Source organism: Podarcis muralis, chromosome 2 (assembly GCF_964188315.1).
Source record: "Podarcis muralis chromosome 2, rPodMur119.hap1.1, whole genome shotgun sequence".
Classification (NCBI taxonomy): domain Eukaryota; kingdom Metazoa; phylum Chordata; class Lepidosauria; order Squamata; family Lacertidae; genus Podarcis; species Podarcis muralis.
In genome coordinates this window covers 42,885,206-42,901,425 of record NC_135656.1, presented here as the reverse complement: position 1 = coordinate 42,901,425, position 16,220 = coordinate 42,885,206, and the positions used below count along the sequence as shown (strand labels likewise).

Genomic DNA, 16,220 nt, shown 5'->3' with positions numbered 1-16,220 from the left:
CCAAATAGATACTTGAAAGACAATGTGAGACACACTATAAATTTAATTGAGTATTTGGAAATTAATAACAATATACCAGCGGCCCTGATCTTTATAGACGCGGAGAAGGCGTTCGACAACGTCTCCTGGCTGTTTCTTTTAAAAACCATGGAAGAAGCGGGGATAGAGGGAGAATTCTGGAAAGGAATACAGGCAATATACTCCAACCAATCAGCCAAACTGGTGATAAACAACAACCTAACAAATACATTCCAAATTGAAAAGGGAACCAGGCAAGGCTGCCCCCTCTCCCCGCTCTTATTCATTATGGTCTTAGAAGTCTTAGCAAATAAAATAAGATCAACGCCTGAGATCCGTGGGATCAAAATAGGACCTAGGGAGTTCAAACTGAAGGCCTACGCGGATGACCTGATGTTATCCCTAGAAGAGCCACTAAAGAGTACGGAGAAGGCGCTGGAAATAATAGATGAATATGGCAGACTGGCTGGATTTAAACTGAACAGACTAAAAACCAAAATCTTAGTAAAGAACTTGAAAAATGATGCGAAAGAAAAATTAGAGAGCCAACACGGTATCAAAGTGTCCAAAAAAATAAAATACTTAGGCATTTGGCTCTCACCTAGAAATATAAATCTGATCGAAGATAACTATACAATGACCTGGAACAAAATTAAAAAAGACCTGGATATATGGAGTAGAGTTAACCTTTCTTGGCTAGGTAGGATGGAGGCGATAAAAATGAATATTCTTCCTAAGATGCTGTTCCTCTTCCAAAACATCCCGGTGATCAGAGGGAATAAAATATTTAAAGACTGGCAGAAAGTACTCTCAAGATTCATATGGCAAGGTAGAAGGCCAAGGATTAGATACAAACTGCTTACAGATCGAAAGGAGAGAGGAGGGCTGGCGGTACCCAACCTAAAATTATACTATGAAGCTGCCTGCTTATGTTGGGTGAAAGATTGGATAACTTTAGAAGATGTGGACTTATTAGATCTTGAGGGTGCAGATAATAGGTATGGCTGGCATGCCTACCTGTGGTTAGATAAAGAGAAAGTTCATAAGGGGTTCTCGAGTCACATAATCAGAGGTCCCCTCTATGAGGTCTGGAAAAGAAACAAAAATTTGCTAGAACCCAAAACACCCTGGTGGTTGTCCCCCACGGATATCCTTTCATTTAAAAAAACAAATACAGAAGAGCGAGGTTTGACATATGAAGATCTATTGACAAGTTCCCATGAAGGCTGGAAATTGAGATCGTTTGAGGAGATGAAAGAAAAACTGAAGAGCTGGTTTCAATATCACCAAATCAATGCAAGATGGGCGGAAGACAGGAAAATAGGAATGAATAGGAAAAAATCTAAATTTCAAATAGAAATAATCGAAAGTAAATGTAAATTATTATCTAAAATGTATAACATCTTATTGGAAGCCGACACAAAAGAGGTAGAAACTAAAGAAGTCACGGTAAAATGGGCAAGAGATCTGGGTTATAACATAGAACATGAGAAATGGCTGAAACTATGGAATGAGGGAATAAAATTTACAGCAAGTGCGGCAATCAGAGAAAATCTGGAGAAGATGATTTATAGATGGTATTTAACACCAGAAAAATTAAATAGGATGTACAAGACCGGCAATAAGGCCTGCTGGAGGTGCAAAACAAATGAGGGGAACTTTATACATATGTGGTGGTCATGCGAGGGAGTTAAAAGATTCTGGAATCAGATATATGATGAACTAAAAAAAATATTGCGTTACACGTTCCCCAAAAGACCAGAGGCCTTTTTGCTAGGGATGGTTGGAAAAGAAATAATAGAAAAAGATAAAACCCTGTTCCAATACGCAACAGCAGCGGCCAGATTACTTATCGCCCAAAATTGGAAAAACCCAACTTTACCAACATTGAAAGACTGGCAACTGAAACTATACGAATTTATAGAATTGGCAAGATTGACGCAAAGACTAAGAAATCAAAAAAATACAAAGTTAATAGAGGACTGGAACAAATTTATGGTATATATCGAAGGTAATTTTAGTAACTTACCAACTACAGTAGGTCTGATCTAACTCTTCTGATGTTATAAACTAAAAACTAACACCAGCTGTTAAGATGAAACTTTTAAAAGCAGGCATCTGAAACCAAGAGGGAAGGAAGTCGGTTTTAACAAACTGTTGTATGTGCGCTTTTTATCTCTTTTTTGTCTTTTTCTTTATTTCTAATCTTTCTTTTTCCTTTTTCTTTTCTTTTTCTTTTTTGTGTAACATTTTCTTATTGTTAAATGTTATTTGTTAGGGTTTTTGTTCATGTTCTCGTTTTTGTGGATGGGTATGATGAAGAAAATACAATAAAAAACATTAAAAAAAAAAAAATTATCCAAATAAAAGGGTTTTTGTTTGCTTGCTTGCTTACAGCAGGAATGTGACTCAATTGCCAGACAACACCTTCCAAGCTAGCGTGTTGACTGCAAGGAAATATTTTCACTCGAGTGCTCCAAGAGCAAATACAAGCTGTGGGCAAAAGGCGAGTCCTTGTCTCCCCAATCATACACTTCCCCCATCCCATCTGCCCAGCCACCTTCTCTCCTGCACCAGCAGGTCTACCAATGCTTGTAAGTCCTATTTTGATTGAGGGCTGCATGACTATGACAAATCATTACATGCAACACACTTCCTCACATACTCTTTTTACCCTTGCTTGTACCATTGGTAAAAGCAGTCCTCGGAGGTTAAATGAAAGGAACTTCTTCACACAATGCAGGATTACGGTAATCTGTGGAATTCATTCCCCCACAAAGCACTGCTGGCTGCTATCTCTTGATTGCTTTACAAAGGCCATGGTAGCTCCCCCACCTGAGTGCAAAGAAAGCCAAGGCTCTAGGGATGGGGAATCTGTGACCCCCCAGAAGCTGTAGGACTCCAACTTCCATCAGCCCAGCATAGCCAATGGCCAAGGATTATGAGAGATGTACTGTAGTCTAACAACATCTGGAGGGCCACAGGTCGCCTATCCCTGTCGCATCCTTTGGAGTACCTCATGCTGAAAATGCACAAAGAAAGGCTATTGCCTCCACGTCCTGCTGGAATTTCCAAAGAAATCATGCTGGGACCAGACCAGATGGAGCTTTGTTCTCATCTACAAATCTTTTTCTTATATTCTTGAAAGGCAGCATGTGTCTTTTTCCCCTTCCCTGTTCAAGTCAAAGGCTAAGTAGTCCCTGCTGCACCATTCCAACAGGATTGCCAAGCTGGTCTTAAAAAACTCCTCTAACAGCTGCAATGTTATAGTGGTCCCTGAAGACTCTCACACCATTTAGCAAGGCATTTGCACCCAATTCTCTCCCCCTCTCCCCTCCTGCAGCATGTACAAAATTACCTCCCCCAAAGATATACGGGGAATAGGATTTTGCACTACTTCTGAGTGCTCGGTCCAGAGAAGTGTGTTTTTAATACCAAGAAATAAAGTTGCTAGGTTGGACATCTGAATAAGCCCCCCCAAAAGCCAGAACGACACACAGAGCAGGATTCAGATAATGAGTTCCACTAATGGAAGCCCACACAAGGGTTCCCACTAGCAGAGCAAGGCTCCCCCCCCCCAAAAAAAAAATTGACTCGGGGTGTGTGTGTGCACATGCACCAGGGGAACCCACAGAACAGTGGGTGGGTGTAGGAGAGAGCAGACTACAAGTGCTTCTGGGGTGAGGTGGAGTGGAATGAGGAGAGTAGCTTCTCCAGGGCATCATCATCCTACATGGAGAAGCAGCTGTTTACAAGGGTGGAGTCTTGGTTTTCTCTGGGAGACATCCTATTATTTCTTACTGTGCTCTTTAAAACAACTTTAAGGGATGGAACAGGTCCAAGTCCAACTACCAAAAGGTAAATAAAACACAGACGGCAATATACGTCATGCAGGCTTCAAAACAAGCATCCTTCCAATTGCTTTTGTGTGGCACATTCAGCTCAATGCAGGCACTCCCAGGGGTCAACTGCACTAAAATGTCGGCAGCAGGGCTGCAGCTAAGGAATGGATGGGCAAGTAACTTTGCTCTCAGTATTTTAGGAGCAAACTTGGACCCTTAACACCATCACAACTAGAGTGCTCCCAGACACCCTGTATGGAACCAGTTTCATGATGCATGAAAATGCAGACCAGTTACTACAATGGCTTGCTGAATCCCTGTTTAGACCTGTATGGCCCAGCTAATTGTCTTGTGCATCCTGACAGGGGATGAACAAGTTGGCCTTCTTCCCCTCATTGTTTGTGCCTTGCCTCCCATGGGGGGAAGCCATCCCATTTCCCAGCCCCCAATCAGCCGGCAGGATGGTGTGTTTGTTCCTGCTTGTTGCTTCTCAGAAACATAGCCACAATAGTCCTACCCGATGCTCCTTCCAGCAGCGGAGACAGAAAGCTCAAGGTCCACCTTGTTGACTAAGCATGGCCTGGTACAGTGGCTGCAGCAAGAAGACTGGAAGACAAGACTGCCATAAGCATCACTGCGGCCCCTCAAAGGGTGGGCATCTGACACATCCCTGCTAATTTGATTCTAAGGTGGGGGGAGAATTGGTATGTACCTGGGAAGGGGGGAGCAACTCCTTCCAATACCACATGACCAGAGCATTCAAGGGCCTACACAGCTTACTAGGAGCTGTAGAATCTCAGAGTGCCCATTTAAATGAAATTGCTGGCTGCACACAGTGCAGCATCTGGTTCCACTTCACATGCAGGGCCATTTCCAACCCAGCCCTCACCAACCCGTTTAATATTTGGACTGCTCCAAGAGGGGGATTTAGAAATATTTGAGTCAAGGAAACACAAATATCACAGGGCAGAAATCGAACAACTTCTTTGAGGTTATTTGCTCTCACTCCAGAGGCAGACCCCTAGCACACGAGACACATTGTTTTTATGTTGTTGCTCTGACAGGGCTCAAGCATAGAGACCCCCCCCCAAGGAAAAAGTTGCACCTGGCCATGAAGTTAGAGTACTGCAGTTGTTTTACTGGGTATTTCTCTGGGTAGTTTCCTTTTTCCCAATGTGCCATCTGCAACCTCTCTTTTGAGGTAGTTGCTACACGCTCCTGCTCACTTCTCCCTTAGCAGCAACCAGAGAACCGTCTTGCTTACACAGATCTGCAACACCACCCTAACTGGCTGGGTCCCAACTCCTGCATCCTACCATTTCATCCACAGAGGAAGTTTTAATTTTTGTCCGTGTCGGCCAAGAGATGGGATAAGCCGGAACTCCACTTGTGGGCACTCTGCACCTCCCCTCCCCACAACACGCCCCTTAAGCACACATGCAGGCAAAAAGCGATTTAGTAATGTCAATATATTTTTATCTTAAAGATGCTTTACACATAGAATACAAAAATATGCCCAAGGAGAATGTGGTGCCTGGTCTACCCACAAGGCTTCCGGTGCCAGGGCACAGGAAGGCAAGGCTTGGCAGAAACCTCACCCACTCTGAGCATGAGGTGTGGGTCCCGAGGGCAACTAGGCTCCACATCCTACTTGGGGTTAGTGTCTTAAAGAGATACAGTAGGTGGATTGGGGCTGTGAGGTGTAATTGAAGAGGGAGGGGGCCTTCATGGCTCCTAGGGTGACCAGACAGTGCCTGAACTACAGTATTGGGATACAGTACAGGGAAGAGGCCCAACATTTGGGTGTGTGTGTGCGCGCGTGTAGTGTCAGTGAGAGAATATCAATAATTTAACAGAGGCAGCTTTTCAGGCATTATTAACTGGGCCACCCTGGGAGGTAGGTCAGTATGACAAAGTTGGACAGATTAGTCAAAGACAGATCTCGACAAGGACATGCCCAAACCCAGACCGCAAGGAGAACCTGCTGCTGTTGCTGCTTGTGGTTTTGCTGCCCTCTGGGAACGTCCCCAGTGCCAAGCAGCACCACCCTGAGCAGAGGAGTTCCCCAGAACCAGTCCAATAAGGGAATATTCCCAGCAGTAATTGGGATGGGGGAATGCCACTGGTGTGAGAGGCTCAGCAATGGCTCATCGCCAGTGAGACACTTGGTACGACAACCTTTGTACTATCCATACAGTGTGAGTGACTGGGGGCAAGAAGCTCAGCTGCAGATGGGGGGGTGGTTAAAGAGGAGGGGGGCCTTGAAACCACGCTTCGCTCTGGGGAAGTGGTTGGAGGCAGGACAAGCCAGATCCATTCAGGGGGAGAGGGAGTGGCTGGCTATACAGCCTTGTGCCTCTGCTGCCAGCTGTTCTCAGCCATGCCTAACCAAAGGAAGCTTGAGACTGCCGCTCAAAATGGATTCAAGTTCAACAGCTGACGATGGGGCCGGGAAGCAGAGGCAGGCTTTGTTAGGCAGGGTAGGACCAGCAGCCGAAACTCAGCTGGAAGGACTGCCTAGCCACATGGAAGGAAAGGATCTCTCTAGGAAACAAGATTGGGGTCGGGGACTTTATTTCCTCCACCAGTTGTTTTTTTACCTTGTAATCTGATGCTCTCTGATTTCTGAGTGCCTCTCTTGCATATACTACCCAAAGCCAAGCTACGAGGATCAAGCAAGAGAGAACAGCTATGAAATGAGGTCCCACCTGCAGCAAGAGAAGCAGCTTCCCAGTGCATATTGTACCAAAATGGATTGGAGCTGGACCAGCAGAGGATGTTCATGCTGGAAAAGAGGGATGCGTGTGTGTACCCTCTTAGCCCACCCAGAGCAGATATGCACAGTGAGGAGCTTTTGCCGCACCTGCCCACCCACCCACCCAAATGGTTGTGTCAGGGCTGTCCAAACCCATCCGAGCTCACCCCAGCCTCATCCATCGCCCGATGTGAGATTCCCCCCAGACTAACTGCCTATCAGGATGCCTGCATATCCTCGTTCAAGGGTAGGCCTGGAAACCAGCAAGGAGCAGCTGCATCTCCCTGAGAACAGCAAACTGTATGAGCAGAGTGGCAGAAGCCAAGAACTGGCAGCAAGGGACTCCTAGCAGACTGTGTTCAGGTCTGAGGGAGCCTCATGCACAAAGAGGTGGTCAGCAGCAGTGATTCTGGCCCCCATTCACATTACACTCCAGTCATTAATGCAGGTGACTTATTGCTTGAGGGCCTCTCCAGCCCCTAGGGAAAGGAGGCAGGTGTGGCCCAGCATCGAAGTGAGGGCACAGTGGTGTGCCAGGCCCACCAGTGGCCTGCCTAGTAGTCCTGCCTGCAGGGTCCAGCAGAGGGCGCAGAGTCCTAGTAGCGCCCAACCTTGGCGTCGCCAATCGCTCCCCAGACGTCGAAGACAAACTCGTCGGGGAAGGCAAAGTCCCCCAGCTGCTCGTCCAGGGACTCAGCAAATTCGTCAGGATTCCGTTTGTCCTTTCCCAGCTCCACCATGGTAGCAGCTATGTGGGGGAAGGAAAGAAAGCCAGAGGTGAGCATCTGCTCCACACCCCAAACAGCTCACAAGCCAACACAACAACTGAGACAGAGGCACAGGGAGAGCTTCACATTGGCTCCCATTCCAGCATTGGAAAGGTGTGCCAATCAAGGGGAGATGCCAGCATCTACAGGGAGGCTCCAGTCTCTTAACTAGTTTGCTTTGGGTGGTTTATTTCCAGATTAAAAGAGGAAAGGTAGCGGCAACTCACCTAGCTCTGTGTCACGGATGCCCATGTAACTCTCCAAAAGATCATCAACCTTCTCAATGGCCTTTTCCTCAAATGCAGATGGCTGTGAAGAGGAAGAACACAACGACTGAAGCAGCGACAATGTCTGTTTTCCTCTCTATTAACTTGAGGGGTGGCAGCTGCGGCTTGGCTACAGCTACTAGCTGACAGGGCCAATGGGTCTAATGCAGAAGAAAATGGCTGCAATGTGGCTGAAGAATTTTGGTAGAGATTGGAGAGTGGGAGACTCTAGAGCTGGTTATCCGGGGACCACGTGTGGCTCCGTGTCTTCAGAAGACACATGAAGGCTGTGAGGAAGAGTACCAACCGAGGGCTGCGTGTATCAGCTGGACTATCCCTCTTGCCACCAATACCGTCATAACATCCCTTTACTTCTCTGGTCTGCACAATAACTTGAAGGAGAAGCAGGAAGAAGGAGATGAGAGAAACAGGAGAGATGGCTGCTCCTTCTCCCCCGTCCTCTAAAACCATGCCACAAGGAAGAGCTATGGGGCAGGGGGAAATATGCTGCTGGGCATCCCTCTCACCAGAGGGGGGGGTGAATTTGTGGACACCTGCTCTAAACCAGTCTTGGAAAAAGGTGGAGCAGAGCAGAGCTGCCCATCCTTCTGCTCTACATTTCTGGGCTTGCTGAATACACACCTGTTCCTCCACAGTGGCTGGTCCTTTGGCCCGAAGCCGCAGGGTGCCCCTTCCTGTGCCAAGCTGAGCGCTCCCGCTGTGTTTGCCTCCTGCAGACCGCTGACTGATCATATCTGGAACAGAGCAAGAGAAAAGCCTGGTGAGCTTTTTTGCAGAGTCTGCACACTGGTGGTCCCAGCTTAGAAACAAGCCCAACAGAATGTTTTCCACACACAGTGACTGCATGAAAAGGAAGCATGAAAAAGAAACACACAGTTTTCAGCATGTTACTACTGACCCACATTTTAAGGTGGTTTGCAGTCACATGCCAAAAGCACCGAGGTGAAGGTCCATTCATGTACGGGAAGTTCACAGAGAAGTGCTTCAAGCTCAAAGTCAAAAGGCAAAAATGTTTTCCACGACTACCACACACTGTGAAGCGGTCATGAAGCCGTTGGCATATCTAGAGAAGACCATTTCACTCAAGTCCAATTCCAAGCAAGTGACACCCAGCCAGTATCAGTGACTGTTTGTCAAAGTACAAGAATGATACGACTTTAAAAAGCAATAGTTGGGTGAGGGCAATAATTCCAAAAGGAGAACTCTAGGAAGAAACACATTTTAGTATGCCAAGTGCACAGATAGGTAAGCGGGATGTCAGTGGAACTGGGGAGGATATAATGTGTGGGGCAGAGATTGAGAAAGAAAGGGCAGAGATTGAGAGAGACATTCAAGAAATGGTGTAGGCAATAGCAATGGTGAGGACAATCTTTCCACAGTGGAAGCTAACATGGGAGTGATGGCAAGCAGACCACTGTGAAACAAGCTTAGGAAATGCCATTCTACGTAGCTGAAGACCATATATATATATATATATATATATGCTTTCGTAGATTTTCACGGGTACAGGAATGCAGGTTTTGGTGTCCTCGGGTGTCTTCCCGTGTAAAAGATGGGGTGTCTAGGCGACGTTTCGACGAGGTCTCACTCGTCATCTTCAGGCTGGTGCTTTCGGCTTCTTGTTACTGGAACAGAGCAGGATCTCAGTGTTTGAGTTCCTATAAATACTGTTGAGGTGTGGTGTATAGCCTCCAATGTTCTGGGCAGAGAGGAAGTTCCCAGGCTAGTGTGCCTTTTCTTCTTTTGTTCCTTAATTACTTGAGGGATATCTTGAGTGATTTCTTGAGTGATATCCTGAGTACCACTTAGGTGGGTCATTAGGTGTGGATTAGTTGCTAAGGCCTTTGTGTCTTGACCTCTTGAACTTTGTGAAGAGTTTTTCTGAGAAGATGGCTGTACTGCACTTAGTTGTGCTCTGGCTTGGCTTCGTGTATAGGGGAGAGCTGTGGTTTTGTGGCCTGTGCCAGCCAGATCTGTGTAGGGATTGCAGGGGGGTGCAGCATCCGGAGGTGCCACCATGGTTTGGCTACTGGATGGTGTCTGTAATTTATCTGTGGAGAGGGTCTGGGTTTGGGTCTGGTGTGGTTGATTGGTGATGGCGTTCTGTGTGCCTCTGGCTCTGGTGTCAGTTTTTGTGGGGAGGGCTAATTTCCAGATGTCTGGCAAGCGGGATGTGTCGTCACGCTTGTTCATGTTGTGAGGGTGTTTCTCTATCTCGATGGCTTCCATGATTATTCTCTTGTGGTGATGTTCCATGTTAAAGAGCAATACACGAAGCCAAGCCAGAGCACAACTAAGTGCAGTACAGCCATCTTCTCAGAAAAACTCTTCACAAAGTTCAAGAGGTCAAGACACAAAGGCCTTAGCAACTAATCCACACCTAATGACCCACCTAAGTGGTACTCAGGATATCACTCAAGAAATCACTCAAGATATCCCTCAAGTAATTAAGGAACAAAAGAAGAAAAGGCACACTAGCCTGGGAACTTCCTCTCTGCCCAGAACATTGGAGGCTATACACCACACCTCAACAGTATTTATAGGAACTCAAACACTGAGATCCTGCTCTGTTCCAGTAACAAGAAGCCGAAAGCACCAGCCTGAAGATGACGAGTGAGACCTCGTCGAAACGTCGCCTAGACACCCCATCTTTTACACGGGAAGACACCCGAGGACACCAAAACCTGCATATATATATATATATATATATATATATATATATATATATATATATATATATCCCCCCGAAACACATCAGGCCCATTTCCTTCTCACATCCCAATGCTCAAGTAAAACAAAAAAGACATCTTCTCAGCAGCAGCTCCCATGCCTGCAGATGTCATATTTCCATAGCCCTTGCCAGAACTGCACCTTCTGAGTCTACGTGCCTCTCAAGGCACTGTTAAGTTCAGCCGAAGAATCAATTAAAGCCCCTAGGGAGAGGGAATTAGTCCTGTTAGATCCATGGCTTGCCAAGGGGTCAACGCCTCTGCAGCACCGAGTTCCCAGATAGAGGAAAGGGGAAAGCGGAAGTGGAGGGGGGTGAAGTCTAGCACTGCAGGACAGTCTGAATTAGACATTCTTTCTAAAGGCAAGAATAGAAAGAGTGATGTTGGAAGAAGCCAGCTGTGTCAACACCAAGGGGGAGATGCGGGGCAAGAACAGGAGCAGGGGGAGCAAACTTACAAGAACTCTACCCCAACAAGGTAAGCATAATCAAAAACAAGATAGTGATAACAGAGCTATGTTGGGCAGAGGAGATGCAGAGGGCCATTTCACATGTAACAGAAGAGCAGTGAATTCAGGGTTTGTACCAGTGTGTCAAGTGGACCTTTCCACGCTTTCAGGTTATTGTTGAACATACTGCCTATGGCAGGGGCAGGGGACCTGTAGCTTTCCAGAGGTTGATGGATTACAACTCTCACCGATCCCTATCCCTGACCACTGCTCACACCGGCCATGGCTGATGGGGATTGCAGGGCAGCAGCAGGCAGAGGGGCATAAGTTCTATAAGTTCCTACGAGGAGATCTGTGAGCTCCTAATCCAAAATACAGACTATTCTCTTCACATTATACCTGGAAACATGGAAAGGAAAACCGCAAGGCGGTCACCTGTCTTTCTCTCACACACCCTCAGCTCCAGTCCCTCAGCAGCCTGCAGTGGACACTGTGGAAGAATTCAGCACTGCCTGAACTGATCATTCCATTGGCACAAGCATCACAGCTGGCAAGTGGAATGAGTCCCTCCTCTCCTCCCCCTACACACAGTTCTGGGGGGTTCCCCTGACCTCCTTCTCAAGCCAACTGAAGAGGCTATGCAGGGAGAAGAGAGGGGAAAGCCCCTCTGCGCAAGCCGAAGTCCTAGCACAGGGCTTCTGCTGATGGGACCTGCTAGGTGGCTCCCACCCTGTGCATCCAACCGCAGTACAAACAGGATGGGCATTTCTTTCCCCGCCAGTATTTTACCTCTGCCAAGGTTTTGTACAAATTCTGCAAGCTTGAGAAAGCAGTCTTTGCTCACTTCCTCTGAACAGTGCATGAGGGTGGTGAAACCATCAGCCACAATGTCCTAATCTCCTTGCCATTTCCCAACTTCTGCAATTGCTTTGGGCCCCTGTTGCCATCACTGGTTTGTGGTGGTTCATCGAGTACCTGATAAGGTTTGGCTGACTGAGCAGTTCTTTACACAGCTGCAACTATCTGGCCTGTTGCTGATCTGGATGCTTTCTTCTCTGATCTGGATGCTTTCTTCCTTCATACCGCTTGTAAACTTATTCTCTAACCTCCAAGCAGACTGTAGCCGTAGGAGCCTTTTCCTTAAATCAGCAACATTATCCAAAGCACTCTCGCCACTTACAAGCAGTAACAGGAAGGCCACTGCATATAGCAGGCCATTTCTGTATAGTTTACAGTAGAAATGCATAAGATAATATTTTATCTCAGACACTTTGCATTTTTGCCTACAGAACATTGTGTTGAACTACATGAACAGAGGATCTATGGCAGATGTGTTAATCTGATGACATTAACACAGGGCACTTTATGGAGGGACATGGAAAGTATTGGTTCTTTAATGAAGCACTTAATAGGATTAGCCAACTAAACTGGCTGGGGAAAATAGGGAATTTTGTCCAAGACATCTGGAGGGCACTAGGTTGGGGAAGGCTTTCATGAAATGGAAGTACCACTCTTTTTCACAACCAATTAATGGAAGGGTGATGAATGGTGCAAAAGAATACAGAACCGCAGCGATACCCTCCCAAACTCAGCATATGATCTGAGTCTATCAGCAGGAATGTAGTGCTTAGAAATGGAAAACTTCTGCCAAGCTATTTTCCCCCTGTATATTCTGTGGTATACACTGGCCTAGTTGAATAAGCTCAAAAGTCCACGCAGATTTCCTGCCCAAAGGAACTAAAAATCACTTCATATTAGTTCAAATCATTGCTTAAAATCTCTGTCATAACAGAAGTGTGCAATGACACGGGGGCAGCTTTGAGACTTTGAGAAAGGAATTAAAACAAGTGCTGAGGCTTTCAAATTTGCTTTGTTCTCTGAAGTCAGATGCCCAACACAACTAATTGGTGGGAGGCAGCCTCCAATCCAGTGTGTGGTCCTGGAAAAGTAACTGGCAGGTTAAAGTCCTGGCTGGGAATAGAAGAACACAATATTCTAGGAATGTCGCTGGGATGAGGCATTGACTTCCTTTGTCATGACGATTAGTCTGCCAGCTTATAAGGCAGATGCGCGCGAGAGTGGTCACGTGCTTCTGCATAAGCATAATCAAGAAGAAATGGCCAAGCTTTGGGCAGCAGGGTGTGAGTGTCTCCCATTAATTTAATGAGGACTACATTCATGTTCCAGGCTAGAGCGGGTCTTTCCAACTGGAGGACAGGCTTCAACAGTCACTTCTATAGAAAACTTTAGTTAATTGCCAGAGGAGAAAGAAATGCTTTTGTTATCGACGTGAGAAGCCATTGCAACATATACTTTCAATGCAGTAACTCAGACACTTAATAGGTAAGAAACAGAGATTCCAAAAGAGGCAGTGAGAGGCAGCTCTGGAGCAATAGCTTAGCACCTCTTCTACATGCTCCTAGCTCTTCATTTATAAAGGAACAACTTAGGTTTTCTATAGTTCACTATAATTGCCTGCATTCATAATGAGAGATTGTGCAGTCATTCTTCTATCAGCCAGACAGGTAGAGGAATTCCTGATTTGGATGAGAGGCCAGGCCAGCATTCTATGGCAGCCTTCCCTAAACAGGTGCTCTCCATGTTTTGGACTACAATTCCCATAATTCCTGACCACTGGCCAGGGCTCATGCCATGGGAGCTGCAGCTCAAAACATACAGATGGCAGCAGGTTGGTCCATCTAGCTCAGAAGTGTCCACACCATGAGCAAGGAGCCTTTTTAAGGTCAAAGGCTGTATAGCCAGCCTTTGGGTGATCTTGTGGGGCTGCATTCCAAAGCCAAATGTTGGCAGAGCTAAAGCCAAACCTACTTTTGATCAGCCATACTCAGTCACGTAGATCTCCCTCCTGAGCCATCTCCACTCCATGCTTCTCTCTCTTCCCTTGTATAGGAATTTGGCTTATAAAAAGATCCAATTTGTGTTCATGGGACTTTTTCTTCCTAATGGCCACACAAGGGGGCAAATGCCATAAATGGGCAAGGCAGAATGAGCCATTCTTACCAACTCCTCAAATATCACACACCCCTATGTGGTCACAAAGACTTTGCTGGAAACATCTGCATTGCAGGCTGCTGTTTCTTCACCATGATCTAGGCTGACTGAGAGGAGGTTCTCCAAGGCTGCAAACAAGGGTCCTTCCCAGCCCTCATTGGAGATGCCCAAGCATGCAATTTTTGTGGTCTACCACCAAACTGAGATCCTTCTCTAAAACTAGAGGAAGATTGCACAGGCCAGTATTCTTCTCTTCAAGAAAGTAACTCCTCCCTTTTTGCCACATACATCAGCACACTTCGTGCTCGTGTCACACTGATGTGATTCATCCGGTGCTTCAATACACTGCTCCCAAGGACCTGCCAGGTTGTTCCACAACACACACATGTGCTCCTTCCTTGTTTATGTGCACACAGCTGTGGTGTTGTCTGTAATTATAACCAGAGTTTTCTCCAGGGGCAGTTAAAGACATGTAACGCCAAATGGCTGATACGTATTTTCCTGAGGTGCCTCATCTCCAGCAGCCTTGGCTCCTCATGGTGCATCAACCTGGCCACCCTAAGGTGGCGACAGCACTGGCAAGACAGATTAATAGTGCTTTTCTAAAACTACACTTCTTGATTGTATTGACAGACATGTTCACTGGGAATAGGCTCTACAGATCAATTGGCAAACTGCAAGAAGAGGAACCCAATACTCTGCCCCTGCCATCAGTGAAGTCAGCCTTCTCCTATGCCTTATCACATAATCCCAATGTCAGAGCTGCAAGGAGGCATGGTACAAATTGTACAATCTAGGCAACCACTCTCTAGTTAACAAGGACAGAGGAGCCCCATGTCCAGCAAGCTGGGGTTTGCAGAGTTCAGTAATCCAGAGAAAAACAACTGCCTGCTCACGACATCCTGGCACCATCCCCAGCAGCAGCTGCCTGGCTCCTCCAAGCCTCCAGCACACCCACCCTCAGATCCCTCCAGCATTCCACTATCCTCCAAGTGCAAATTAGCACATTATGGGCTGCGGCTGTGCCAGGTTTAAGATCAGAAAAGGCTGTAATCTTGGCGGCAGACTGCCCTTAGACATTGGGCTGAGCTCGAACATATGGCACAATTAAAGAGCCACGCGACAGACAATAGCTGGCAAGGCTAACCTTGAACACCAACTTTGAGAACCGACATGCTGCCTGCAGGAAAGACCAGGATGCAGACCTACCAATGGGACCTCTCTAGATCCTGCCTCCCTGCGTTTTATGATACTAGGGCGGACTTGCACAGGAGCTGTGGTCTCCAAACTGCCCCACTGGCTTTCACATGGGGACAGACATGAGAATGAGTTTTTCTCTGCTGCAACAGCTCTTGCTTTGCATTCCCTTCCTGAGGAGTACACTTGGCCGCAGAGAAGAGGTGCTCTCAGTTAAGAAGCAAAGGGCAAAGGATTTACACAGACTGCTCTCCTATCCATAATTTACAAGCAACAGTTTCTAACACATACACACACAAAATAGGGAAAAACAACATTCACTCAGGTCCAATTCCACTGCTTCATGCGGCCAGCATGAGGTTATACACAGACCCTACATGGGCCTCCTCAACTGCTGAGAGTCTGCTTACAGCTCCCTACGGCGGAGCTGGGAATGCATAGACAGAAGCAGTACACATAAAATGCTGGGTTGTTCTATCTGGTCTGGCAGGGACATGTGTTTGGCCAGAAGCTGGGTACTATCCCCAGATGTTCCTGGCCCTGTTCTTTGTAGGTTTCCTGCCTCTGCCCTTTCAGCTCCATTGTGGGGACATTCCAAGGAATGATACAACCCTAACTGGGCGACTAAGCCTCATAGTATTCTTGGCTGGCCCCTGCCTTTAGACTTGGCTAGGTGTCCAGACGTCAACAACTTTTTCATCACCTTCATTCTGAAGAGCAAGGAGAGCCAGTGAAATAGCTAATCTGAAAGGGGTGGGGACACACACACAGCAATTCAGAGGAGCCCATCAATGTAACCAGCCAGCTAAAATACCAATGAAAAGGAACAGAAAAGCAGTAGGACCAAAGTGCACACACAGAACGAGGGCATGGAGAGAAAGTATTGATTTTCCAAGACTAAGACTGTTCACCCTGAACCCCAATTTTATTCGCCTAGGGACAATTCTAGCAGTGCCCCCTCCATCATATCTCTGTTATAGCAGGAGGACTGCAGTCATTGGCCTTTACCAAAAAGACCAACTAGAAAGATAAAGAGCAAGAGAAGTGCTGCTCCGGGAGATTCTTTCATTGCTCCAACATAAAGGGTCAATGTCTAAACAAATATGTGATGTGAGATTGATGAAAGTGTTCAAGGATGGAACCTGGCAGTTAGCAGGCAATAGCT

At 46.6% G+C, this 16,220-nt stretch overlaps 1 protein-coding gene across 4 annotated transcripts in view; it reads right to left on the bottom strand.

Moving 5' to 3' along the window:
- Positions 1–5,314: 5,314 nt before the first annotated feature.
- The window catches only part of GIPC1 (GIPC PDZ domain containing family member 1), a 32,712-nt gene continuing 21,806 nt past the window's right edge, over positions 5,315–16,220 (bottom strand). For all 4 annotated transcript variants that reach the window (XM_028717279.2, XM_028717276.2, XM_028717277.2 and 1 more), the window contains 3 exons: positions 8,291–8,403; positions 7,610–7,691; positions 5,315–7,363 (listed from right to left, as the gene is read on the bottom strand). In XM_028717279.2, coding sequence (XP_028573112.1) covers positions 7,212–7,363; positions 7,610–7,691; positions 8,291–8,403 — 347 coding nt within the window. In that variant the 3' untranslated portion in view covers positions 5,315–7,211. The remainder of the gene's footprint in view (positions 7,364–7,609; positions 7,692–8,290; positions 8,404–16,220) is intronic.